This window comes from Ciconia boyciana, chromosome 12 (genome assembly GCF_034638445.1).
Source record: "Ciconia boyciana chromosome 12, ASM3463844v1, whole genome shotgun sequence".
Lineage (NCBI taxonomy): Eukaryota > Metazoa > Chordata > Aves > Ciconiiformes > Ciconiidae > Ciconia > Ciconia boyciana.
This window is the reverse complement of record NC_132945.1, coordinates 9,032,928-9,058,972: the sequence shown is the minus strand read 5'-3', so window position 1 is coordinate 9,058,972 and position 26,045 is coordinate 9,032,928. Positions and strand designations below refer to the sequence as shown.

At 39.0% G+C, this 26,045-nt stretch overlaps 1 protein-coding gene across 5 annotated transcripts in view; it reads left to right on the top strand.

Moving 5' to 3' along the window:
- Window positions 1-26,045, top strand: part of LOC140658410 (integrator complex subunit 6-like) — a 43,991-nt gene that overhangs the window by 13,487 nt on the left and 4,459 nt on the right. For 3 of the 5 annotated variants that reach the window (XR_012044728.1, XR_012044727.1, XM_072876810.1), the window contains exons 3-15: window positions 7,305-7,454; window positions 8,191-8,280; window positions 8,587-8,770; window positions 9,613-9,741; window positions 11,805-11,968; window positions 13,081-13,233; window positions 14,846-14,978; window positions 21,048-21,142; window positions 21,895-22,005; window positions 23,676-23,891; window positions 24,378-24,501; window positions 25,076-25,218; window positions 25,584-25,815. Coding sequence is in view for 3 of the 5 variants with exons in the window: in XM_072876810.1 (XP_072732911.1) it covers window positions 7,305-7,454; window positions 8,191-8,280; window positions 8,587-8,770; window positions 9,613-9,741; window positions 11,805-11,968; window positions 13,081-13,233; window positions 14,846-14,978; window positions 21,048-21,142; window positions 21,895-22,005; window positions 23,676-23,891; window positions 24,378-24,501; window positions 25,076-25,218; window positions 25,584-25,815 (1,924 nt within the window). In the remaining 2 variants the exon portion in view is untranslated. Of the gene's footprint in view, window positions 1-7,304; window positions 7,455-8,190; window positions 8,281-8,586; window positions 8,771-9,612; window positions 9,742-11,804; window positions 11,969-13,080; window positions 13,234-14,845; window positions 14,979-15,169; window positions 15,251-21,047; window positions 21,143-21,894; window positions 22,006-23,675; window positions 23,892-24,377; window positions 24,502-25,075; window positions 25,219-25,583; window positions 25,816-26,045 lie in introns of those variants that run through there. The other 2 variants (XM_072876811.1, XM_072876812.1) reach the window with 2 other exon arrangements.

The following is a 26,045-nucleotide window of genomic DNA, read 5'->3' as shown; positions in this document are numbered from 1 at the left end:
AACACAGTGATAGCAATTGCACACAGCTGGCTTGGTCCCATCAAGCCTTCCTCCTCCCACAAACTTTGCATCAGACCAGTAAGATCTGCTGCTGTACTTCCACCAGCACTCACTAGTCCTCCAAATCCAGGACAGTACAGCTTGGATCCAAGCTGGCTCATTGCGTTCAGCACTACCCAGATGATAAGCTGATTTCAGCTGTGTGCTGAAGCCTGTGTGCCAGTATCATTCTGTGCTGGAGGTATGCTAATCTCATATCTAAGAGGTGGGTGTTGTGATGCTGTCCTGTGCCAAGAACAAAAAAGAATTGATCTTGTGAGTTTCTTTGCGAAGGGCTGTTTGATATTGTGCAGTGACAGGACTGGTATGTTGCATAAAAGAAACTAGAGAGTACAGGTACTGAAACAAGAGAAGAGTATTCTGCAGCCAAGGTACAGCCAGAACCTGTGAGCTCTGTTGCCTCAAAAATGGCATGCAAAAGTATTTGGAGGGCAGTCAATGTCTGTAAGTGTCTGTTAGAGCTATTCCTTCTGCCCCATTTGCACAATGCAGACAAACATTTGTGAGGATGAAATTAGTAGGTGATATAGGTTGTGTGATGATGAATTATTTTAGGACTTTTAAATGTTGAATAAAAATGTACACAATATTTATAGCAGTTGGTGCCTTTCTTCTGATGTGCACTATTTCTAACCAGTAGATCTCTGAACATCAAATAAAAAATGTGGGGGTAGTGTGGACGTTGGCTGTTTTGTACCAACAAGCAGCATTACCCTGTCCTTCATGGGGCAGGGAGACACATGGTACCAGGACCTCTCCTCCTCTCCCCCTTTGCAAAGTTTTGTCATAGCAAAACTGGGATGACTAAGATAGTCCTTGTGTTTGCTAGAATTCCTATTCCAAAGTTGCCAAAGCTGGGGCAGGGAAACTCTAGATTACATAGGAGGGTATTCCCTGCTGCAGAACCCACTGAGCAATGCTGGGGCTAGGGCTGTGTTCAGGCGATTACAAAGAGGTGAAGATATTTTGGCATTTGAGAAGCAGCCTCTGGCACTATAGGGGGTCCAAAAGAAACGTCTGCTCGATTCCCACACAGACATGAACAGGTTTGAGTGATGATCACATGTACAGTTACCAGTGAACAGAAAGGTAACTTAAACATTAACCATTCTGATGACTTGGAAGGCAAAATGCTCTGCTGGTTTCACTGTCTTCCCACAGTACTTGGAAATTCCATAGCAGGAGTGGTTTCAGATTTCAACAGCTGCATTTTTTTCTTACCTTACTTTTTCCAAGTGGATGTCACTGACAACCTAGCTTGCCACAGGCATGTTATCTGGAAGTAGTTTCTGTTTTTGTAAGATGGGTGCATTTAATAATAGCTTGAATTATTGAGAAAGTAAATACTTTAAACAAGTTGTAATATCTAAAATCCAGTTCTTTCTAGGGAAACATTAGCAAAGCTCTAAAAATCTGTATGTTTAAATAAATATTGAGTACTTTAACACAGAATGTTGTGATTGGCATGCTAGGTTGCAAATTGTCTTCTTACTTGGAAGATTATTTTTAGTAATGTTACAATTTTTGAATTGGATCTGAAAGCAATCTAGTGAACAATAAACTCTACAGTTCTGTCTTTTGGCATTGTCTGTAGAAACGCTAAAGATGAAGACTTGCAGCCTCAAAAGTACCAGCTCCCTGGATTTCGTGGAGCTGGTGAAATCGGGAGAGACTGCTTTGGACCTGGAATTCTTGTGCTGTAATGCCCAACCTCTGGGTCTGCCCCTGTAGGCTGACCAAAATGTGCTGAGAAATAGTTGGAAACAACCATGCTGCCCAAAAATGTTGTATTGTTAAAAAAAGAACCAAACCAAAAATGAACTCACAACCAAACAGACTACAATAAAACCAGTAAATATGACAGTTAAGCTAGTGTAGCTAGGATTACAACACGTGTGTTACACATATTCGAAACTTGGTAATGTTTTACTTGTACTTTGATATTGCTCTCTCTCGCGTGATAAAGGTAGTGACTCCCCCCCCCCCGAAGCATATTGTAAGATGTTCTTTCCTGCCTCTCGCAACTGAGATCTACTACTGTTGTTTCTCCGATGTCTTGAAGGTCTTTTTAAGCTACTGATTCTGAATGAGACTTTGTTTTGCTGCTCAACTCTATTCCTTCTGATGTTCAGTTCATCCTGGTTCTGGTTGGGGTAAATAAAACCTTCTCATCTTCACTAGGTTTTTCACCTTGATGTTTGTCTGAATTCTAGATAATCTGGGCCTATCTGCTGCTGCAAAAAGCAATTTTGACCTTACCTGCTTCTTGAAGCAGCTGAAATGCTTCTATAGCTGTATGGTGAAATAGAGCAGCGTGTGGATTTGTCTGAAAACTAAGTCACCAGAAAAAAATGTTACTTTTTAAGTATGTTATTTTTTCAGTATGATTTGCTTGCAAAGGCCGAAGCCAGGAGCTGGAAGGTGGTATGCTGCTTCCAAATCTCAGGGTTTCATAGGATGGTATCCAAAGCTTGCAGTTATCAACACAGAAGGCTAAATGACACTGCATTTTTGCCTGTTCTTGGCATAAGCAAACAGGATGAGATTTTTGCTTATAGTACTTGTTTTTTTTCCCCAGCTATCTTTGAAAGTCTTTTGGTATGTGTATGCAGGCTGAAATTATTTGTTCATATAAATTATCAAAGGAGAAGCTAGTAACAGTGGCAAGACAAAGACTGCTCAGATTGCTATTAATAAATTCTGGGCATAAAAGTGACTAAGTAGGAATGTAATATTGAAGATGATGAGAAATTACTCACAATGTTAGAATTGGTTCATAAACAACTAAAATAATTAATGTTTAGTTCTGACTTCATATTTACTGACCTGTAGAGGATACATAGTTTTTGTAGAATATGTTTGTGTTTGGTGCTCTAAGGTTGTGGGATTTGGGTTGTTTTTTTGGTTGGTGGGGGTTTTTTTTGGTCATTAGTGTTTCTGCTGGCAAATGGAAGTAATGCTGCATAAAAGCAGTGCTTTTTTCTAAGCAGCATTAGTGGCAGTATTTTGAATTTAGGAAGGATTATTATTTAATCACTTTAAAGTGCTTTGTTGAACTCATTATGCGTATGCTCCGTATTACATACTTGGCTCTCTTGAGTTTGCCCTAAGAATGATCCTACCGTATGTATGGAGAGGATACTATACAGAGTTCTTTGAGGCTTTGGTTTCTGTCCCTGAAATACATGTTTAATTATATACATTGGCTAGAGTCTTTCTGGAAAAAACATTTTACAGAAGTAGACCTTCTTGTCATTAATTTTGGTGTTTTTGATTCAGAAAGCTTGTTCGAGGATAAGCTAGAGAATGTAGTACACTAGATAATCAGACCTTTCCTTAAAACTGGGTATGGAATTAGGAAATCTTGCATTTGCTGCCCTTGTTCACTTAATGAGAAGTTCTTCAGTATTACTCTGTTTATTTAAAAAGTACAGCTCTCCTCAGCTTTATCTTTAAAGATCCTGTGAGAGGCTGTAAGAAGAAAAATAATTTTCTTTGAAGACAAACCAGTGGTGATCAGCTGCTCCTTGTACCTTCAGCTTACTTGGTTATGCACGGGAAAAATGGCAGCATATTTTGCAGGCAGTTGACCACACTGCAGCTAGATCAAACACAGTAGGAGCTGGAAGGCAAGCAAATGTTTTCAGAAAAGGAAAATAGCAGAATCTCCAAATATCAATGAAGATTCTTACTGTTTCTTTTACAAAGAAATACTCTTGAATTCATTAGAGTTCAAATCAACAGTGTAGGCTAGGAGTAGTTTTTCCTTTGTCAATGTTTTATTCCCCCCATGTGCTTTTGCAACAGCAGTCTTTGCTGGAAAACACTTTTTGAACTACAGCCTGGCTATTCCCAAGAAGCTGGACTGATCTAATAGGTGTTTTTACTAGACAAAATGAAGCAGTTTCACCTGCATCTAAGGGTTCGTAGAATTCGTACAAAAAAATTTTTGTAATTGTTCACTTTAAATTGTTTTAAGGCAAGCTTTTTTAGGATAACACAAATCATCTTGTTGCGATTTGGTGTTCTTTTACTTTGAAAAAAAGATCATTAACTAAATCACTTTTACTCCAAAGCAATCAATGACCCTGTGCTTGTACTTAATTCTTGCTTTGGGCTGAGAGCACGTGTGGGGAGTTGCCATAGCTCAGCTGATGAAATGCTGCATTTTGTTAAGCTGCGGTTGTGAGGGGGTGTTGATGGTGTTGTATTGAGAATTACTGAGCTGATTGAACTACACTGTTCCTTTGAGCTTCAAGTGCAGTTTGATGATAAAGCTGTGCCAGTCCTGCTGAAAGTCTGTTCTTTCTTTGCCCAATTGCAGAGTTTTCTCCTTCTCCTTTGCACTAATCTAAAGCTTGAAGAACTTGTTCAGGAAGCTAAACTTGACCAAAAACTGTTTTAGTTGAATCTCCTTAAATCTTCCTCATTCTGAAAATAAGCCCTCCTAGCTTAGGCCTGAGAACTCAGCAGAGACATTGATCATCTCATGTCCTTCCTTTCTACTCCATTCTTGTATTCGTTTATGGCTCTAAACTTGTCAATCCTATGACCGTCTATGCAGCCCACAGTGTGTACTAGAGATTGGCAGCGGGATATAGCTGTTTAAAAAGTACAGGAAAATCCTGTCCTTTCAGGTTCTTGCACAGCATGGCATAGTCAGCAGGTGATTGCTGCTGAGCCCAGTGCACTGGGGAGGAGAGAACCTGCTCAGAGGTTGTCCCAGCAAAAGTCAGACTGTCTGAAATGATTCTCTCCATGTCTATGTAACTAGGAGTCCTTGTGGAGCACGGGAATGTCTCTGGTACCAGACGATAGTGAGCCTGGGTGAATAACTGCTTGCTTATTGCAAGAATGGTTTGGAGAGTAAGATGTGATAGCAAGGCTGATAGTTGTGTGAATATCTGGGTTTTTCAAGCTTTGCTTGGTTTAGTTGAGGCAGCTTAAATCCTGCACTGATTCCCTGTGAGCTAGTGTTTTCTAAAATAGCTTCCGAACTCTGCAGCGTACCGCTTTTAAGAGAAGGATATGTGAATCACAACTGATGCTGATGTGTGTTAGCCCTGCTTACCATAGGATCCAGAGTGCTTGGTAGGACTGATCCATCCAGCACTTTTTGCTATTCCTTTGAATGTTCTGCAGGCTTTGTCAGCAATAACAACTTTTTTTCATGACCTCCAAAATTTCAAGCTGTGATACTGAGACTCTCTAAACAGCGATTTGATTCTGTGTTACATGGAGTGTTTGCAACTACTCCATAGAAAGTTTTATGTTGGGAAGTAAGGGCAGAAGAGTGTAGTTAGAGGGCTGGCAGGTATAGAATCATAGAATCGTTTAGGTTGGAAAAGACCTTTAAGATTGTCAAGTCCAACCGTTAACCTGGCACTGCCAAGTCTACCACTAAACCATGTCCCTAAGCACCACATCTACACGTCTTTTAAATACCTCCAGGATGGTGACTCAACCACTTCCCTGGGCAGCCGGTTCCGATGCTTGATAACCCTTTCAGTGAATAAATTTTTCCTAATACCCAATCTAAACCTCCCCTGGCGCAACTTGAGGCCATTTCCTCTCGTCCTATCACTTGTTACCTGGGAGAAGAGACCGACCCCCACCTCTCTACAACCTCCTTTCAGGTAGGGAGCGATAAGGTCTCCCCTCAGCCTCCTTTTCTCCAGGCTGAACAACCCCAGTTCCCTCAGCCACTCCTCATCAGACTTGTGCTCTAGACCCTTCACCAGCTTCGTTGCCCTTCTCTGGACACGCTCCAGCACCTCAATGTCTCTCTTGTAGTGAGGGGCCCAACACTGAACACAGCATTCGAGGTGCGGCCTCACCAGTGCCGAGTACAGGGGCACGATCACTTCCCTAGTCCTGCTGGCCACACTATTTCTGATACAAGCCAGGATGCCATTGGCCTTCTTGGCCACCTGGGCACACTGCTGGCTCATATTCAGCCAGCTGTCGACCAGCACCCCCAGGTCCTTTTCCACCAGGCAGCTTTCCAGCCACTCTTCCCCAAGCCTGTAGCGTTGCATGGGGTTGTTGTGACCCAAGTGCAGGACCCGGCACTTGGCCTTGTTGAACCTCATACAGTTGGCCTCGGCCCATCGATCCAGCCTGTCCAGATCCCTCTGTAGAGCCTTCCTACCCTCCAGCCGATCAACACTCCTGCACAACTTGGTGTTGTCTGCAAACTTACTGAGGGTGCACTTGATCCCCTCGTCCAGATCATTGATAAAGACATTAAACAGAACTGGCCCCAAAACTGAGCCCTGGGGAACTCTACTGGTGACCGGCCACCAACTGGATTTAATTCCATTCACCACAACTCTCTGGACCTAGCCATCCAGACAGTTTCTTATACAGCGAAGAGTTGAAATACCAAGGTAGGAGAAAGGCAGGGGGTCTGTAATGCAGAAGTAACAGAGGGTGCTTGATAGTACATTAAAAGGCATGAACTGAGCCTGGTGGGCTGGAGTGGCAGGAAGTAAAAGAAAAATTGAAAAGTTGAGCCAGAGTCATGTAATATTAAAAATAGTTGATTACGTTGGTGGTGGGTTTTTGTTGTTTGGTTTTGGTTTTGTTTTTTTAAATATTCCTTCTACTAAATTGATATGCTTGCTTGCTTCCTACTTGGGAAAATTGTGGGGAGGGGAGGAAGCGACTAGGGAGCAAAGATGGCAGTTACTATTACTTCTTTATCTTTCTTCTTTTTAACTGTCACTGTTAGATTTTTAACTCCTACGTTAGTACATGTTGCGAATGCATCCTTTCTTCCAGCTGTGATTTATGGAGGAAAGAATGAAAGGGGGATGGGTGTGTGTCAGAAGAAGCAGCAATATTATGCTGCTTGTATCTTTGTTTTATCATTGCTAATACTTTGGCAGCTGCAAATTTGACAGTTTCTTCTAATAAAATATTCACATGCTTAATCCAAATAATTCTATTAATTGTTACCCCCACAGCAGTTTTCACGGTAAGAGCTGGGTGTTTGCAAATTTTTTCAAATGCTTGACAGTGCGCGTGTTTTGTGAGTCTCCCATTGTAGGCTTAACTGTATGTTTCACATAAAGTTGTGCATACATGGATTAGGTGTGCGTAGCATGTAAATGATGTGGTGTATCCATTAATTAGGAATATAATCTAATTTTTTGGTGGGAAGGGAGATAAACGACAACTTGCAGTTGATTGCAGTTTGTTGCTAAAATAACTAAAAAGCTTTTTTTTGTTTTATATAATAGGCTGGATGGAAGGAAAACCATGCAACGTTTATGAATGAACTGAAAAATCTTCAGGCTTCAGGACTAACAACCCTTGGTCAGGCCCTCCGGTCATCGTTTGACTTGTTAAATCTCAATAGATTAGTGTCTGGAATAGACAACTATGGACAGGTAACAAATCTGTTTATAGTCTTCTGTCTTTTTTAATTTTTCTGTTTTCTTTGAAATTATAGTGGGGGAGGGATTTTAGTGGTTCAAGTTTGTTTTTGCATTTTACTCTTTTTTTTTTTTTTTTTAAATGTTGGGTGGCTGTGTGTTAAAACTTGAACTGTGAACTTTTTTTTTTTCTTCTTTTTTCTTTCTTATTACATCTACTGAACATACCCTGTAATATACTAGCACTTTTTTCCTTATTGAACTGCAAAGAAAGCAGTAGTATAAATGACCCCGACTGTAGATACACAGTTGCTGTATGGGAGTATGTACACTGGATGGCAGCGAATCTGCTTTGCAGTTTTATGTTATCTGTAGTTAATGTCCTGACTTGCCCTCTCTCACATCTGAAGAGTGCAGTTAAAAGTACTCTGGTTTTTGCCCCGCTGTCATAATGAAATTCTGAGTTCTCTGTATTGTTACCAATTTATATACTGCTTTTGTGGGTTAGAGGGATTTTGTACTGTTACTGGAGGACAAAGACTAGTAATTCTAAAAATCTTTAGGGGGTGTGTGTGAGTGCACAGAGTAGCACATCTTGCGTAGTTTTGTATGGCTCCACAGCTATTGAAAGAAAATTACAGGATTATTTTGAAAGATTGCTCATCTTGCTGTTTATTTTATAATGTCAAAAATATAAGCTTGTAACTGAGTGTTAAGGTTACTCTTAGCATTCCTGTGCTTTTGTCTCTAGGGAAGGAATCCATTCTTTTTGGAGCCATCTATTTTGATTACCATCACAGATGGAAACAAACTGACAAATACGGCTGGAGTTCAAGAGGAGGTAAACTTGCATTAAATTCTTTCAAGTTACGATCTTACAAGTTGGTGCTATGCTGAGATTAATAGTAATTGTTTTTTTCCTGCTAATAGTACTTCTGCTTCATCAGCCCGTTTTATAATAGAGAACAGAAACTATCTATGCTGTCATTGCCCAGCCCCTAAATTCATAGTTCACATGGGTTTCCAGACTATAACTTCAGATAAATTAGTGGATAAGAGAGAAATGGGGTCCTTTAAAGAGTAATGAATAAATTTGAGTATTGGTTTGTCAAGTACTTGAAAATATTCTTAAATTTTTCTTTACCAGCTTCATCTTCCTTTGAATTCTCCTTTACCTGGAAGTGAACTAACCAAAGAACCATTTCGTTGGGATCAAAGGCTGTTTGCTCTAGTGCTGCGTTTGCCAGGAGCTGCATCTGCTGAACCAGAGCAGCTTGGGAGTGTGCCTACTGATGAATCTGCTATCACACAGATGTGTGAAGTTACAGGAGGTAATTGGATGTTACTTTGCTTTGGTTCACATTTGGTATTTGCCTTAAAGTATTTCTTTTCCTTTGATTCAACTTCACCTCTTGCTGTTTTCTCTATCTGAATTACTCAGTGTCCACATGAATCAGCATGGTGTTTTTTGAGCTTGGTTTCCAGTAGCACAGAACTTTAAAATAAAACCATATTCCTATTTCAGATCTTGTAGATGCAAGAGAATTTTCTTAATGCACCAGTAGGAGGGATTGGAAAATTTCTTAGATTGTCCTTCCAGAGGTTGACTTTGCTCAGTCATGAGATTTGTTATTTAAATGTTGAATTGAGTGGGGCAGGTATTATTGAGATGTCAGTTCTGCTGCAGAGCTAAGCAGCTAAATTTAATCTTAAAATAATTAATTCTGGAGCCTGTTCCTTGAGATGCGCATCAGAATTTTTTTTTTAATTGGTGCTTGAAAAAAATGTTGCGTGGGAAGGGAAAGTTTGGGAGTGTATAGGAGTTGGTAAGGTTTGGGTAGACAAAAGCAGATAGATTACATAGACTTGGTGAAATCAGGCATTCTTAAGGGCGTTTATAAACTGGGCCTTGCACCAGCCTGATTTAGCCTTAGTGGTGTCTTTTACTAATGAGTAAAAGCTCAGCAGGTTGTTTTTTCTTTTTTTTTTCCCTTGATTGTATTGCATTTGAAAAGTATTTTGCCTTTTGCATAAACTTGTATAAAGTTTGTTGCTATTATTTTGGATAAAACCAAAAGCCTTGGCAGTGTGACTTATGTAATAAAACATCTTCCTTAATTAAGATTACACAAATGCTTTCGTATTTTCCCTGTGTAATTTATTGCTTGTATAGGTCGTTCTTACTGCGTTCGGACACAAAGAATGTTGAATCAATGTTTAGAATCTCTAGTTCAAAAAGTCCAAAGTGGAGTTGTTATTAACTTTGAAAAGTCAGGACCGGATCCAGCTCCTATTGGAGAAGGTATAGTAACTGTTTGTTTTTTGGTTTTTTTTCCCCCCTTAATGTTCAAGAAGAAATGTTTTGTGTGCATGCAAATGTCCTTAAGTGTCTTTGGTGTCCTTCCTTCCAGCTTTTTACTGTAGTATAAAGGATGCATTGAATGCCTAATACATTCTAAAAAAGCAATTAAGCTATAAAGCTTATATGCTTCGGTGATAGAGCTCTGGTATCTCTTTAAATACCCCAAATCATAATAGATGTGCTGTTCATAACTTTTGAGTAGTTTTATGTTTAGTCTTGTCTTTGTTATATTTTTACAAGTGTTAGTTTGATAAGTTAAATGATGCCATATGTTTGCACATACTTGTATGGACGATCTACCTGCTTGCTAGCTCTCCTGTCGCTCTTTTCTCACCTCTTTTTTGGGGGCTGAGGGAAGTGAATGTTTGCAGGAAGTAGTAAAGTTTGAATTACAGTGTTGTCAAAACTTGATTTTAAAATAATTAAATCCAGGACTAGTGTATTTAAACACTTAAACATCTCTAAAGTAATCTCAATGCTTAATTTTCTGTATGTTTTCTTTCTGCTAATTGATCACAACACAGTAAGTTTCGATTGAATGTTCTTAGCTGCAAGTGAAAAACTGTGTGCAAAGAACAAGGAATTATTTTGCTAGCTGCAAGTGAAATGTGTAACAGGGAAGAGGAAAATGCACTGTTAACGTGGAGCAGTTTTTCAGATTTGCAGAAATTCATGGCTGAAAGGAAGGGTAGGGAGCTGACCAGTTCATGTTTAGGAAATGAGGATGTTCCTGGACTGTCAGAAACATAGCTTTTAGGATCCCCTGAGCATCCTAGCATAGCTAGCTTTATTCCTGCTTTCATTTTTGAATCACCTTTTTCTTGCTGTGTGTATATATATATATATATATTTTTTTTTCCTTTTGCTTATTTAAATGCCATTTTATTGGATGCCTTTCCTATGATGCTGTGCAGGACAGCACCTCAGCAAATTCCTGTGTCTCTGTTGGCCCAAATGTTCTCCTATGTGGCAAAACAGATGGTGAAATTTGTTAGGGTTTTTTATTATTATTATTATTTTTTATTTTTGTCACACTTAAATGGTGATGCACTGTGGAAATGAATACAAAAGTATCAAGGCTTTCCCTTTACATGAATTGAGAAAGTCCTAAACTAGAGAGAAATTTGATGGGATTTAACAATTCTAGAAAAATCACTGTGTATATAGTGCAGAGAAATCAAACTGATATGTACCTGAAAGGTGTTTTGCATAGTATTGTTGGCCAGCTATCTGAAGCAGGGAAAATTAGTAGCATAAAATCTCTTTACAATGAGGAAGAGTCTTTAAATGCGAGTGATATCTGCTGTGCCGTTTGCTTTGAAGACCAGTCTTCAAAAACTGATGCTGAGATTCTGTACTGCTACAAACTTCTTTGTCCTCAGTGTGAAGGGGAGTCTGTGCTGGTACACTGCAGTGGACTGGTGGAAAACATTGGTCTTTCCAGTCAAGAGTGGGATTTAAGTGATCTGTGAATTCTTACTAATTAAAAACTTGACAAAAGCTGCTCCTGCAAGATGCATCTCACTTTTCCATGAAACTTTTCTCCACTTCCAGTTTCCACTAGTGGCAGCATCAGTCAAGAGAGCTTCGCATCCCATGTAGAAAGACTGTAAATGCAAATTATCAGTCTTTACAGGTGCAGCAGAATTAAAAACGATAGGCTTGCTGTTGCCTGTCAGATCTATGTCAAAGTACTAAGCTTAAGCAAATAGCATTTTCCATAAAACGTGAGTATGCCTTGCTGCACGAATTATCTAATGGCTATGCCACAGGAGCAGAAGGGTAGATGTGGGCAAATGTTATCATTGTTTCTCAGATGATGCTGTTCTACATTTTGATGTACAGTTTTTTTAACTACTGATGTAAACATCTGTATGTCTTTGAAACAATTGTAATGAAACACATTATTAGTTGGTAATACAGAAATTTTGCTGGGAGACAAATGCATGCGTGTAGCTTTTTATTTTCATTTTTGTTGTTATTTTGCTTTGTTTAAATTTTAGATGGACTTGTTGATTCATCCAGGCCCATCAATTCATTTGCTTCTCAACCGTGGCATAGTTGTCATAAACTCATTTATGTACGGCCTAACCCTAAAACTGGTGTTCCTGTTGGGCATTGGCCAATCCCAGAATCTTTTTGGCCTGATCAGAATTCACCAACACTGGTAAGTACAATAAGAACTGAAAAAAGGATTCTACACCTAATGAAACAGACTGAAAATGAATCATAGAGTAGTTTGTGCTTTGGGTTTTTTTTTTCGGTTGGGTTTTTTTTTTTTTACTTGGTTTACTAATATGATCTGACTTTGCTTTAAAGGGGTAGTTTATGCCATTCTGTGTTAAAAATGGTTTTATCTAGTGTAGATACTGTATGCTGTGATGTTTTTTGCATCTGGAAGGTTTACTTCCATGTATATGGTTAGTTAATTTGGTAAATGGTTTTTAAAAGATTATAAAATTTAACTATAAATTACTTAACATACCACAAATCGTAGTTAACCTATTAAATTTTAATCAAAGCTTTATAAAATGCATGTATATGGAAAAAGGAGTATTTGTTTTTGATAGAAGATCAACCGTGTTTTCTCTGCTTAGTATTACTTCATGTATGGACTCTTCTTTCATTAGCAGGAAGAATTAAAACTGAAACAGAAGAGTTACCCCATTCAGAAAATTGGGGAAAACCAGCATTAATTTCTCCTTTTCTTACTGAAATGGTCATACGTTTGGCACGTCTTACCAGCCTTCCTAGACATCTCTCTTTTGTTAGACTTGTTCTGTTTCTGTACTTTGCAAGTGCTCAAGGTACTGTTTTTCCCCGCCCTAATTCAAGAGGAAGAAAATCAGACTTGGCAGGGAATATCTTGAGATATGCTTTGTGAAGTGAGCACAGCTTCACATCTGTAATTCTGTGAACATCAAGCTGGGAAGCAGAGTTGAAGTTTTTTTCTTTAAACCTGTCTATGATACTATAGGTTGATTGGCATGGAGGCTTTTAAATATCAAGACAAATAGATGAATATTAACCATGTTTTTCTCTTGGTGCGAAGAATGTCTGTATGTGTGTGTGGCTTTTTTTTAAGTTAGAGAATTACTTAGTTAATCTATATTCTATTGTGGGAGCTTGTATCTTTTCCTCTTTTAAAGGAAGTTGTAGAAACTGAGAGTTTAAGCCTGTAGCATGGTAAAATACATGTATATGAATAGTTTTAAGAGAATTGATTTGTTTACCATAAATACCAGACAATTGATGATGTCTTTTTCCCCTTCCTTTTAGCCTCCGCGCACAGCTCACCCTGTTGTGAGGTTCTCCTGTGTTGATTGTGAGCCAATGGTAATAGACAAGCTTCCTTTTGACAAGTATGAGCTTGAGCCTTCACCCTTAACACAGTACATCTTGGAACGAAAGTCTCCCCATACCTGCTGGCAGGTATTTACCCTTTATTTGATTCTAGAAATGTAACGGGAATCCTAAGGTACTTTAGTCTTGTAGGCCTGCGGAATTGTGGTCTGGTTGCAGACTCTGCAGTTGATGAGAAGAAACATGTCAAGGTTTCAGTTACCTCCTTTCTAATAGAATTATCAAGAGTCAGAATGAGTGTTCCCTCTACAGACTTTGTAATCTCATTTAATTCCTTTTCTAGGTCCATCTCATTTTGCTAAGAAATGTGTCCTGCAGGTTCCATTTTCGACTAAATTGAAATTCTCTATAGGTTTCCATTTGCTTACAGGGGAAACCTAGCACTAGTTTTCATCATGTTACCTAATCAACAGCTGCAAATAATTTCCACTAGATGGTTGAAACTACTAATGGGAATTGAATGGAAGCTGTTGGTCTTGTTGACTAGATTGGCCTTGAAGAGGTCAAAGTTCTGTTGCTGAAATCCTTTGTCACATGCTCCTTTTGTGATTTTTGGATAAGCGACTTGTTTCTGTATCCTCTATAAAAATAAGGCTTGTAATTCCCTTCCTAATGGTGTTGTAAAGAACAGCTTAATATGTACATCAGGAGTTTGCTTAGTATGATATTTTAGCTGGTAAGATGGGTTTGGAGGCATGTCTTTCATGTTTCTGTTTCCCTAATAAATATTATAACTTAACTGAAAATATAACATGCATATTCAGAAGAAAAATTGAAGTTACTTTTAATAAACTAATTTTAAAAATGTCCTTTAAGCATTCATAGGTACATTATTTGCAGAAGTTATTAAAATTACTCTGCTGTTTTTCAAAAACTGCTTTTCTTCTCCCAGCCACATATCAGACCCTTGCAAACTAGAGAAATAGGCTCATTGTCATAGAAACCATGTAACAAACCCTGTTCCTTATGCTCTGAAAAAGTAGACAAAAAACACTTACTTTTAACTGCAAAGTTTACTTTTTTTTAGGAAAACTATTTTTGGTTAGATGTGGGTTATTTTGACTGTCCCAGTAAGAGTATGTACCATCTTTATCCTGTTGAAATAGTTCTTTGCATGTATTGCTTTCCAAGGTTAATACCCCCATACATATACATATGCTTTAAAAAAAAAGTAAATGTTAAGAATGTTGGCGCTTGGCATAATTAAAAGATGTTTCTTGAATATTTGTTTGTTTTGCTTAATTTCTCTGCTTAAAAAGTTTTAGATTTCTTCTATCCGTGTTGTAAATTTTAGTCATGCTGTTTTATGAGTCAGAAGACTAATTTAAAGTAGATTGTTTTTTGACATACCTTCAACAGATGTCCCCTAACCTATTTTAAATAATCTCAAAAACTTTTCAGAGCATCACTTCAAAGTAGTTTCACTAAAGCACTAAAGATTATACTGTGAAGAGCATTTCCATACTGTCTGGGGGTACACTAAATGTTGCATGTCTCAGTTCTGTGACTGGGGAATCTTAAGTGCATGCTCATCCTGATGTGTGCAACCTCAAACTTGGCTGTTCTTGATAATTTGCTGTCGTAATGCAGTTGGATTCAGATTGATTTTAATTTTTAAATGCCCCATGCTTAATAGTCTTCATACTCTTCTAATACTGTGATATGTCTTATTCTTTATCAGGTATTTGTGAGTAGCAGTGGCAAATACAGCGAACTTGGCCATCCGTTCGGGTATTTAAAAGCAAGCACTACTTTAACCTGTGTAAACCTCTTTGTGATGCCTTACAACTATCCTGTTTTACTTCCGTTGTTAGGTAGGTAATAAATTTACATTGGACTGCCAATGCAGCTACTTCAGAGTAAAAGAAAATAATGGTTGGTGTTCTGCCTTAGTTTGAGACATTATAAAATAATGGAGATCAGAGAGTAGAGAATGTTGCAAACTCTTTAACATAATTTGGGAGGAGAGGATTTTCATACCCCCTCTCCCTTTTTTTCTCTCCAGCAGAGGAGGAGAGCTACCTGCTTCCAGTGCATGTTTGATGCTGTTCACCTCCTAGACACGTAGCCTCTTCCTTAACCTGGAGTAAGCTTCAACCTCCATTCTTTTCCCTCATTTAGGGTGTGGTGTATCCAGGTTTTGCAGTTGCTCTTGTAGCAGCTAATTTTTTACTGGAAGATCAGATGCAGTGTTTGTCATGGGTGTTGGGAAGAGGGAATTCCCTGACGCAGTTTAGAGCAGTAAGAAGGAATTGAGCAGTGAAACAGTCTACATTTCTTCCCTGCCCAAAGGACCAGTGTTTTTTTCGCTCCCACAATGAAATTACTTTCTACAGGAAAGAAGGTATGCAAAGGTGCTGAGTGAATAACTGCCATGATAATTGTGGCTGTTAGGGTTCTGGCATAAAGGTAATGGCAGAGAGAAGAGTTTCCTGGGTGCTACTAACCCTTTTAGTTGCAGATGCTGTAAGGCTTTTTTTCTTCTGGTTTTTGTGGGTGTGTTTAGTGATACAGAATAACAGTGGAGATCAAGAGAATTAAGGTTGACTCTTGCTGTCTTACACAGGATTTTTCCATTCATTTCTAGAAAAAAGCCACAACACAGTTCAGGAATGCTTTTTCATAATCCTGGTCATAACCAAAAAAAGAAATCTGTGCTTGCTGATAATTTGAATGTGTCTTATATAGTCATCCACGTAGCCTAATAGTTGTCCCAAAGTGTGCAAGTAGGATACTTCTAGACTAAATCAGAGTTTCTGCAAGTTTGCGGCTACTGAATTACTGCAGTAGACCGACTAGCTGAAAAGCCATCACTAATAGTAAATGAATTTCCCTATTCATTTCGATGTTGACATTTGCAGTTCTGTTGCATCTTCCCTGGCAGCTCTTGTCTTCCCCCTGCCTTTTTTGCAGGGGTGTAAAGCTCATCCTGCTCTTTGGAGAAAGGCATTTTTCAGTATGTGTAGTGCTATTCTGCAGTTTACTCACCTGGTATCCTACATCTTAAATTTCTGAAGGCTGTTTAAAGGAAAATGCAGAGCTTCCGTGTTGCCCGAGTTGTAAAGTGGATGTTTTCCCTAGAACACAAATACTGTACATTCTGTATTATTAACACAAACACATACACAAAGTGTTATGTTCAGATCTCGTTCCAGGACTTTGTTTATCCTTGGTCTCTAAGGCATGGTGGAATTAAATTCTGTGGAATATACATAAAACACGAAAGCAGATCTGGCCCCTTTTCTACTTAGCAGTACAGAAAATTACTAAGATGACAAACAGCATACCTGTTAAATTATTTGTAGATGTTTTAAAAAATACTGACTCTGTGTTTGTAGGTCGGTAGGGGTTGTTTCTGTTTTTAAACCCTCGCCCTCTATCTGTCTTAATGCTGCCAATAGTGGATACTGATAGTTCAGTAGAGGACGGATTTGCATGTGTAAAACCAATCTTTCATAACTCACCCAGATTAAAAAGGATGTGAGAACATCCAAGCCCAAGAGAAGTCTGCTCTATTCAGCCACTACCACCCATATTGGTGCATCAGCGAGGTTCTAGTGGCTACTGCCCTACTGGTAGAATATTGTGTTGGAGGACTGGGACTTACCTTGGGTTAGTACCGTGGATACTCTCTCTCCTTTCCTTCTAACGACTCTTTCAGACAAAGCCAAAACCACTTACAACTGTATTGTTTGTAATGTCTTATCAAGGGGCTTATGTGTGTTCAGCCTTATAAGTAGATAGCGAGATGCTTAAGAATTTTTTTCTTGCATTTTTGTATTCCTCCTGCATTCTTGAGCAGAGGAAGTTTTAATTCTGTTTTTGGAAAATAATGTAAGAGACAGTCCTAAAAGACAGGTAAGATAGGCATGTGTGAGGAAGCCTGCAGATGATACTTGAGCAAACTGAAACAAGTTGTAGTGGTCTGTGACTGAAGGAGGTAAATTGTACCACATTCTATAGATTTGGTGATTTATATCTCGGTTTCTGCAAGAGTGGATTTGGGAATGCTGTAGCCTCTCCTGGCTTGTGACTTAATGGGTTTGCTTATAGAACCTGAAGCTTTGTAAGGAAAGGAGCCAATTGATGAGATTTCATAAAACAGTGAAGCCGCACAGTCCATGTGTTAACCTGACCCATGCACTCTATGGTAAACTGGTTGTCTGACAAAAATTCTGGTCTCTAGATCTTTCACAGAGGTAAGACAGACCATGTGGGATGTGCTGTTACAGCTGAGCAGCTCCTTTTTGCTCTCATAGGAAAGGCTAGAGGGGCATCATGACTAGCTTGGGATGGTGGTTTGCTCTGAGAACTGAGGAGGTGGGGTGCAGTTCTTGTCTTGTTTTTGTTCAGTGTGAAGCAGACTTCTGAAGACAGAACTTTTAACAGACAGATGCTGACATACTTTGATGCTGAGTATGTTTGGCCCATGGATTATAGAAATTTGCTCTTAAAGGATTGTTGCCTTTATCTGATACTAGCAAACTATTGTACTTCAGATATTCTTGCGTTTAAAAACTAGTGTACAGCCAAGTTCATGAAGTCAAATGAGGGGTTAGAGAGAGAGCTTAGCAAAGATGAGGTATACTTCTGAATGCTCCTGCCTTGCCTAAGATGTTTCCTTGGCTGATCTTAGCTGCATTAATGGGAGGGCAGGCACTGCTGGGCAATAGGAGTGGATTATTCATGGGGAGTGTCAGCAGAAGCAGTAGTGAAACAGCCATGGTGAAAATACCATGAGAAGGTGGTTAATACCCTTTCTCTGTGGGTCTGAATATGCAGAAGGATGAGCATTTAGAAAATGTCTGCCTGTGAAGGACTGCAGCACGGGCAGTTTCCTTTGATGCTTTTGCAGGCTCCTTGAGAGAACCTGCAAGTAATGATTTTTATATTTTTGGAAACCAAGGGCTGTCTTTCTCACAAATGTGAACGTAACGAGCTGTGGCACTAGGAGGGAGAGCCAAACATTTTGTATCAATAGAAAGAGAGTGCCACAATACCTTTTTTTAATGGTGGATACTATTTTACGTTGTAGCGCCTTATTTTTGGCTAGATTGTTTGCAGGGAAGGATACCGCTTTCCGTGAATGTAAAATCATGAGTCTCTACTGCTTAAAACAAAGGAGTATATCTATTAGTGCAGAGGCATTAGAAAGCTCAGAGAATTATAGGAGTCAACAGGGAATGGTGGTGTACTTGCTCAGGTGGAATTTAATGTGAGTGGTGATTTAAAAAAAAAAAAAGTGTAAGTTTTTACTTTGGGTTACATGGTGCAAGCTGTCACTCACAACTAGACTGTTGTCACATGAACTGTTCTTGTAATTAGGTTCCAGCTGAACTACTAGAATTACCTGCTGACCATTCTCTCTCTCATGCTCTCTTTTTTTTTTTTAAGTGTTCACTGAGCTTGAAAGTGCATCAAGTCCCCTTATGTGGTACTGGGTATTAAATATGGGTATTAGTATCCTGTTTGTCACAATTGGTTGCTTTGTACATTAATCTGAAGTGGATAAAGACTTTGCAACAAAGTCTTAAATTAACTGGTCTGTCTGTAGTTTTCCCTGATCTCTTGAATTGTTGCAGCTTGTGGCCCTTTCCTAGTAGTTTTTAATACTGTGTTCCCAGTTATCCAGTGCTTTTAGCTCCCTCTGAGTTTAGAAGTAAAAAGAATTCTGCATTAAGTGGACTATACAGAGAGTAGTACCTGAAAATGAATAGGTTGGATTAAAACTGATTTATGAAAGGATTTTTTCAATACATTTGGATTTTATCTGCAAAAGTTTGGGATTTAATATGCGAAAGACATAGTTAACTGTGTTACTGTTTGTTTGCTTATTTGTATAAATGATTATGTGCAGCCCAGGGCACAGTGGAAAAGTACGTTTCAAGTGCCTGTGTTGCAATCTGCTGACAGTGTATGTCTCAAACTCTTGAGATGGAGGCAGGTAAGATGTTGATGGTGATGTTCTCTTTGAAACTTGTGGCTGTGTTTACCACCATGACTGTCTTCCTTTTAGAGAGTAGGAGTTCCTGCAGTGAGTTTGTGCTGTGGGGAGGTTGTCATTTTAAATAGACAAATCTTTGCTGAAGCTTTACTTAGATTTGAGAACTTCTTGGATAGCAAAGATCAGGGAGGTGCTTTTGCATTTGACTTCTCAGACTACAGCTATGCTGTGGATTAAGAATCATAGCTAGCTGAGCATTATGAATGTCTATGCCATTTAAGAGTGGCTGTGCAGTCAAACTTGCAGGGGTTATATACTGGTACAACCTTCACAGTGCAGGAAGTGAGACAGTACTAAAGTGCTGATAAGGAGTTTAAGGTTCAAGCTGTACTCATAACCAACTCATAGACTTGAAAATATTGGGGCATACTATGATACCAAACATTTTACATTTTACTTTTTTTTTCTTTTTTAATTTTGGGAGAGGGGTATTGTTTAACTTCCATTTTGCTGCAAAAAGCTAATAGGCTTATAAGATAAGAATGGATGTTATTTTATGTTTGCCATATGTCGTGATATCATCACAGGTTCTTTTGGGTAATAGTGCTAAGCATGTGGTATATTGAGATTTTAAATGGAGTTCTGACTTGTCCTCTCAAACTCCACCCCACTTCCTTCAGGCCAGGAAAGAGAACAATTAGCATCTGTAGTGTGGTTTTTATATGTGATACAGAATTCATTTAGATTGGAGAATACCTGTAATTAAGTGTGGTTTGACTGAGAACTTGGAAAATCGTGTCTTAACATCTGTTCGATTTGTGCAGAATACTATGCAAGTCAAATTTTCTTCTCCAAATATATCTTCATGAAAGCTCAGTCTGGAGAAAACAATTTCCTTGCTGCATCTGTCTTTTGCACACCCTCTTCTGTGCATCTCTGTCTCCTGCAGCTCTCCCCAGTTAATTTTTGGACATCCCTTTCTCCAGTCCTGCATATCCTTCCATTAGCCTCACTTTGCCAGCAGTTACAGCCCTACTACTAAGGAGAAACTTGGTCTCAATTGATAATCCATGATTTCAAATGATAAGTTGCAGGATACTGTGTTCGTTTTTGATGTTTAGAGATCACTGTTACAGTTCATAGCGTGCATGGCAAATAGGTACATGCTTCAACTCAGTGATTCCTAAACGCCAATATGCGCACCTCTAGTGCAAGCAAGATACTTCTAAAACAGTATCCAAAGGAAATAATCCGTCTGGTTGCCCCCCTCTTAAAGGGCAGTAGTTTTTGTAGCTAATTACTGTTTCTTGTCTATATCTGTGGGAGAGTTTGCTGCTCTGGCACGAGGCAGGCAATGTGGCTGGAGGTACACCCCTTCTCTGCCGGGCGCAGCTGCTGCTCTTGTCAGCAGAGTCCAGCAAAGCTGACCAGAAAGATTCCCTGCTCTGATATAATTTTTTTTTTTCTTTCCCTTTGATGCCCAAGAATGTTTTTATCGGAGACCAGAATTCATCATACAGGTTGAACAAAAGAAAGCTGGGCTGAAAATGGAAATTGAACCAAATGGATGTTGTTTGGTTTAATTGGATACAGGGAGTCCCTGATGATGCAAGAGAGAGGCAGGGGAGGTGAAACTCCTAACAGGTGGATCTGTTGCACCTTCCATGCTGCTAGTAGTTGTGTGCAGTATTTAAGTCTGGTGTACCTTGTAAGTTTGCCTATAATGAGGACTTGTTCTGGATTGTCTGCTGCAGCTAGGACTGGGGATTCGCAATCCCTCAAACCTAAGGTTAAGAACAGTTTTTGTGGGGAAGCCCCATTGGGAGATGGGTGGAGGGAGAAGAAAAGGGGGGGAAACTTGGCACATTGAATTTTAGATAATGCTAATGGTCTGGGACTGTATAAATGAAACCTTCTTTTGATGTTTTCCTTGTTGCAGATGACTTGTTTAAGGTTCACAAACTTAAGCCAAATCTGAAGTGGCGACAGGCTTTTGACAACTACTTAAAAACAATGCCTCCTTACTACTTACTGGTATGTTCCTTTTCTCATTTCATCCTCCTGGGTATAATGGCTGGTGTGACCAGAGTCCTGTGCATCATACCTCTTCTAGTAAATTTTGTTTACATAATTGTAATAACATTTTAGGTAGTAAACATTTTGCTCTGCAGAGGTATGTAAATCAGGCCAAACATTTTAAAGAAAGAAATAAATTTCTAGTAATACTGAGCAATAGTAACTATATTAAGATATTAAATGTGTTTTATGTTCATTAAATATTAAATAAGCTTTGATCTAAAGTACTTTAGATTTTTCAGAGAAACCAAATTTGGCATTATTTTTGTAACTTGATAAGGAAAATGCAGATTTGTTTGTTTATTAACGTGGGTGACGTGCTAGAGCTTGGGAAGCTGATACTAAGAGAACTTGCTGGGCCAAATAAAGGGTGGGGGGAGGCATCGTGTCACCTTTTACATGTAGCTTGGACAATGCACCTCAATATGGACTTGCATCATCCCGGCTATTTTGGTACTGAGCCTTTGAGTGGAAATTGCCAGTGGCACCACACCGTTTGGTGTCTTGGTAATGTGGCATAACGTCCATTGCGAGCTAGTTAGACGACCAAACTCATGTCACATGTTATCTGAATAGACTTGAATTTTAGTGGCCAAAAGTGGAAAAGCTAGAGCACTAATCCATGTGCCTTAGCTTCCTGTAATTGATCTTATAAATTTTTTTTTTAAAGACTTATTCTCTTACTATTGTGTATTTTGTTTTCCTTATAGCCATTAAAGAAAGCCCTAAGGATGATGGGAGCTCCAAATCTGATATCAGATAATTTAGATTGTGGACTTAGTTACAGTGTTATCTCTTACCTTAAAAAACTCAGCCAACAGGTAGTATTGATAAAACCTTTGCAATTAGAAGTGCGTTGATTATTTAGTTTGTGGTAATCTCATTATAAAGCAGTTAATCCCTGTGGGAGTTCATATGGGTGTACAGCATACATTATAACTGAAGACTGGTGAGCATTTCCACCACAAATGTGGATGAATCCAGAGTGATTCTGTAGGCAGTGATTGTGCCTTCTGTAAGTGGTGGAGGGGAGTGCGAAGGAGACCTCTTCAGCTACATTTTAAGTATCTGCTAGACCTTTAAACTCCAAAGATTATCACTAACTGGATTTATGACTGCTCTGGCCATTGTTCTTCATAGCTGAAATCAGAGGCTTGCTCTCAGTCTCATGTTTATTTCCATGTGTGCCTTGGCAATGTGTATGTTCCAAAAAGTGTATGTTCTTGTCCACGGGGATTAAAGTCATAGTTCAAGCTTTATATGTGAGCTTCCTGTTTCCTTCAGGTCAAATCCATTCTGTGTGTTAAGCGTGGCCTGGTGGGAAATAGTCTTACATACCTTTTTCTCTTTGTCAAGAATGCCATTTCAGGTGTAACTATCTGAAAGCCATGCCTCTTTAGCACGAATGGTTCTTACAACAGTAGTTTAATATCTAGAAGTCAGTGGGGAAGCAGTGCAGCCTTTAAAATGACAAAGAAAAAATCCTCTGCCTTAAATAATGCACAAAATACATTCCAAAAGTCTCTGAATAACTGAGCATCTATTGGACATAAAACTTCCTGTGGTATTTTGGTAACTTAATGATATGCAAATTCATATTATTTATCTGCAGTATGGAGTTGGAATGGCTTGAGATGGCTACTGGCATTTTCACAGGCATTCTCAGCACATGAAACAGTTTAAATGTGTTGGATGCATAAGTTCCTGTATAGGGACAAGCAATTCCAGAATTCCGCTGTGCTCCTGCTGTCCTTAAATTCAGAGTTTCCCACAGATAATGAAGCAAACCCTGCAGAGCATGAGATCTGGGGGAAGTGGGTTGCAATCACTGTGGGTTTGGGGGTTTTGGTTGGTTGGGGTTTTTTGGAGGTATTGCAAGTGGGTCTTAACTTTGAATACAGTTAAAGCTTAATACAGTAAAGTTATCTGTAACTATAATAAGAAATCTGTGCTAATTGGAGAAGTAATATGCTTTTAGAAACTTACTGATGAAGACAATTTCTTTTACAACTTTTCTCCCTTATCTTTTTGCAGACATATAGTGCAAACCTTAGTTTCATAGGTTGTTTCAAAAATGAAATCTGGAATTATGTTACTGTATCTGAATAATACTGTTTTAGATGCAGCTTTACAGTAACCTAAGGCATCCCACCTTCCTTTTTTTTTTTTCTTTCCCTTTAAAGATGATTCTTCAGGGACTCAAAAGAAAGTCACAAGACTTGCAGCAAAATCAGGGATATTCAGACCTCCTACTGGCATATAAATTTAGATACACTGGCTAAATACTTTTTCCATATGCTAGCACATTAGTATTTCTTTCTACTTGAGATCTAGTCTATGTAAATATATATCCCTGGGTAGGTAGTTATCCCGTTTGTTGAGTAGTTGGGAACTAAATTTATAGTTTTATTCTGTTAATGTACTATGTGTTTTATACTGGAAATCTGCAATGCCTGCTGATTCTTTAACTCATGGTGTGATTCCATTTTAGACAAAAATAGAATCGGAACGGATAATAGGTTCAGTGGGTAAGAAAGTTCCACAAGAAATTGGAATAAAAGTGAAAAATCACTCCAGTGGCCTCTCCTTGGTACACAGTAGGGATTTTAAGCAACTGCTGCAAGGGATCACTGGGGAATCTCCACTGAGACTGGCGGAAATGAATGTTAAAGAATTTGCTGGCTTCCACATAGGACTTTTAAACAAGGTAAACAACCTAGTGATCTTGCATGATTAAGCAGTTGATCTCATCTGTTTTAAATGGGTAACTTTTATGGACTTAGTGTAGAAGGAGGAAGTAAGTACTTTCACTGAATCATGAAGAGTGCAGCGTAGGCATAAATAGTGAGAAGAGTAAATGCATTTTTTTTTTCACTTGCTTTTGGGACACCGTTTGAAAATCCCATGGTAGTAAACAAAGATTACTGTGTTTTAAGTGGCAATCTCTGCAAAAGACAGCTAGTGTTGTACATCCAGGAATTAACATCCTTAGTTTTAATGGAGCTGAAAGCGCTAATGCTGAATAAGGTCTTGTTGAAAAGTCAGTCATTGAGTTTGCTGTATCCAGTTATAAAGCTCTGAAGTTACTTCAGAATAAATTTTAATAGTTAACATTATTACATTTCATAGAGAAATTTCTCTGCATGAGAAGTGATGGGTTAACTGAAAGTTATTTGTTTTGTTCTAAAACTAGGATTTGAAGCCACAGGCATTCAGAAATGCATATGATATTCCTCGTCGCAGTCTTCTAGACCAGCTAACTAGAATGAGAACCAATCTTCTGAAAACACACAGGCTTATCTTGGGGCAGGATGAAGGTAAGTAGCCACTGTTCTTCATGAACAGTTTGGAGAGAGTACAGCTTTTTTTTAATTCCCTGAAGTAATGTTTTCAGTCCTGGGTGTGGGAGCAGAAGTGGACACTGCATCGTTTGTTGAGTCAGTCAGTGTCCTTTTCTTGACTCTGAAGGGGAAGGAAGGAAGTTTTTGCCTTCTGTCATGCAAGATGTCCTGCTTCCTTTGAATTTTAAAAACAAGTTTCATGGGAGAGCTTTCCCGTAGAATAAGGTTCAGTAGACAGGTGTTTTATAGTGATGGTGGCTTAAAACAGAGAGGGGCTTACTTTGTTTTACCCTTGTTAGGTGCTGGTGGTCTAAAGATGCAATTGTTAACACAGAGATTAAACTTCCTTATTTTTCATTCTTCTTCTGCCAATTAAGCAGAACTCTTGCCAGCCTTATTTCTGAAACTGTAGTCTTCAGCTCTTCCTCCGTAGTGAAAAGAAATAGTAATTTCTAGTTCTTAAATGCTAACACTTGCAATTGAAGTGCGTGAAGTTTGTATTGCCTTAGTTTTAAGGTAGACTAAATTAAGATCTCTTGTTCTGTTGCAGACTGCCTTCATAGTGTTCCTGTTGCTCAAATGGGAAATTACCAGGAGTACCTGAAAATGATGCCTTCACCCCTTCGGGAAATTGACCCAGATCAACCAAAAAGACTTCATACGTTTGGCAATCCATTTAAACAGGATAAGAAGGTAGGAGGAGCCATGCTATGTGCTGTATCTTTATATTTAACATGATCTGAAATAATTTGTGAGTAGAATTTCTTTCCGAACAGCTGCAGTTTGTTGCTAACCTGCGTAGCTCTTCTGTCATGTGTGGAAAGGAGTGGTGTCTTTCACGTGGTCCAAGAGAGATGTGTAAAGAATCATGCTGATTTACAGAGTGGCACTGGCCTGTCTCTGGTTACAGTGTACATGAGTTATCTCTGTTCTGAGGGCTGCAAAGTGTTTTGAAAGCCACCTGAATTTTAACACAGAGGGACTTACTCCATCAATGAATTGATTAAACAATTTTGATGTTGTACTGTTTTTTTAAAAAAAATTTTTCTTCTTTTCAGGGTATGATGATAGATGAAGCAGATGAATTTGTCGCTGGGCCTCAGAATAAGATTAAGCGTCCTGGAGAGCCCAATACTCCAGCGTCACTAAAGAGAAGGCGTAGCATGTCACCACTGTTGAGACGGCCACAGTCACCACCTGTCGTAACGAATCATGTTGGTGGGAAAGGGCCACCGTCTGCTTCTGGATCCCCATCGTATTTGAACCTCAAAGGCATCCCAGCAAATAAAGGTATATTGAGTTGTAGTACAGCAGCCTGCTTGGTCACAAGTGAGAATATCTGTGTGACAAACAAACTGCCGCTGCTGCTGCACCCCGCCCCCCCCCCAACCCTCCCCCCCCCAACAAAAAAAAACAAAACAAAAAAAAAAACAAAAAAAACCACCCAAAAAAACCCCAAAACCACAAAACACAAAACAACAAAAAAACCCCAAAACCAAAAAACCGAAAAAAAAACCACA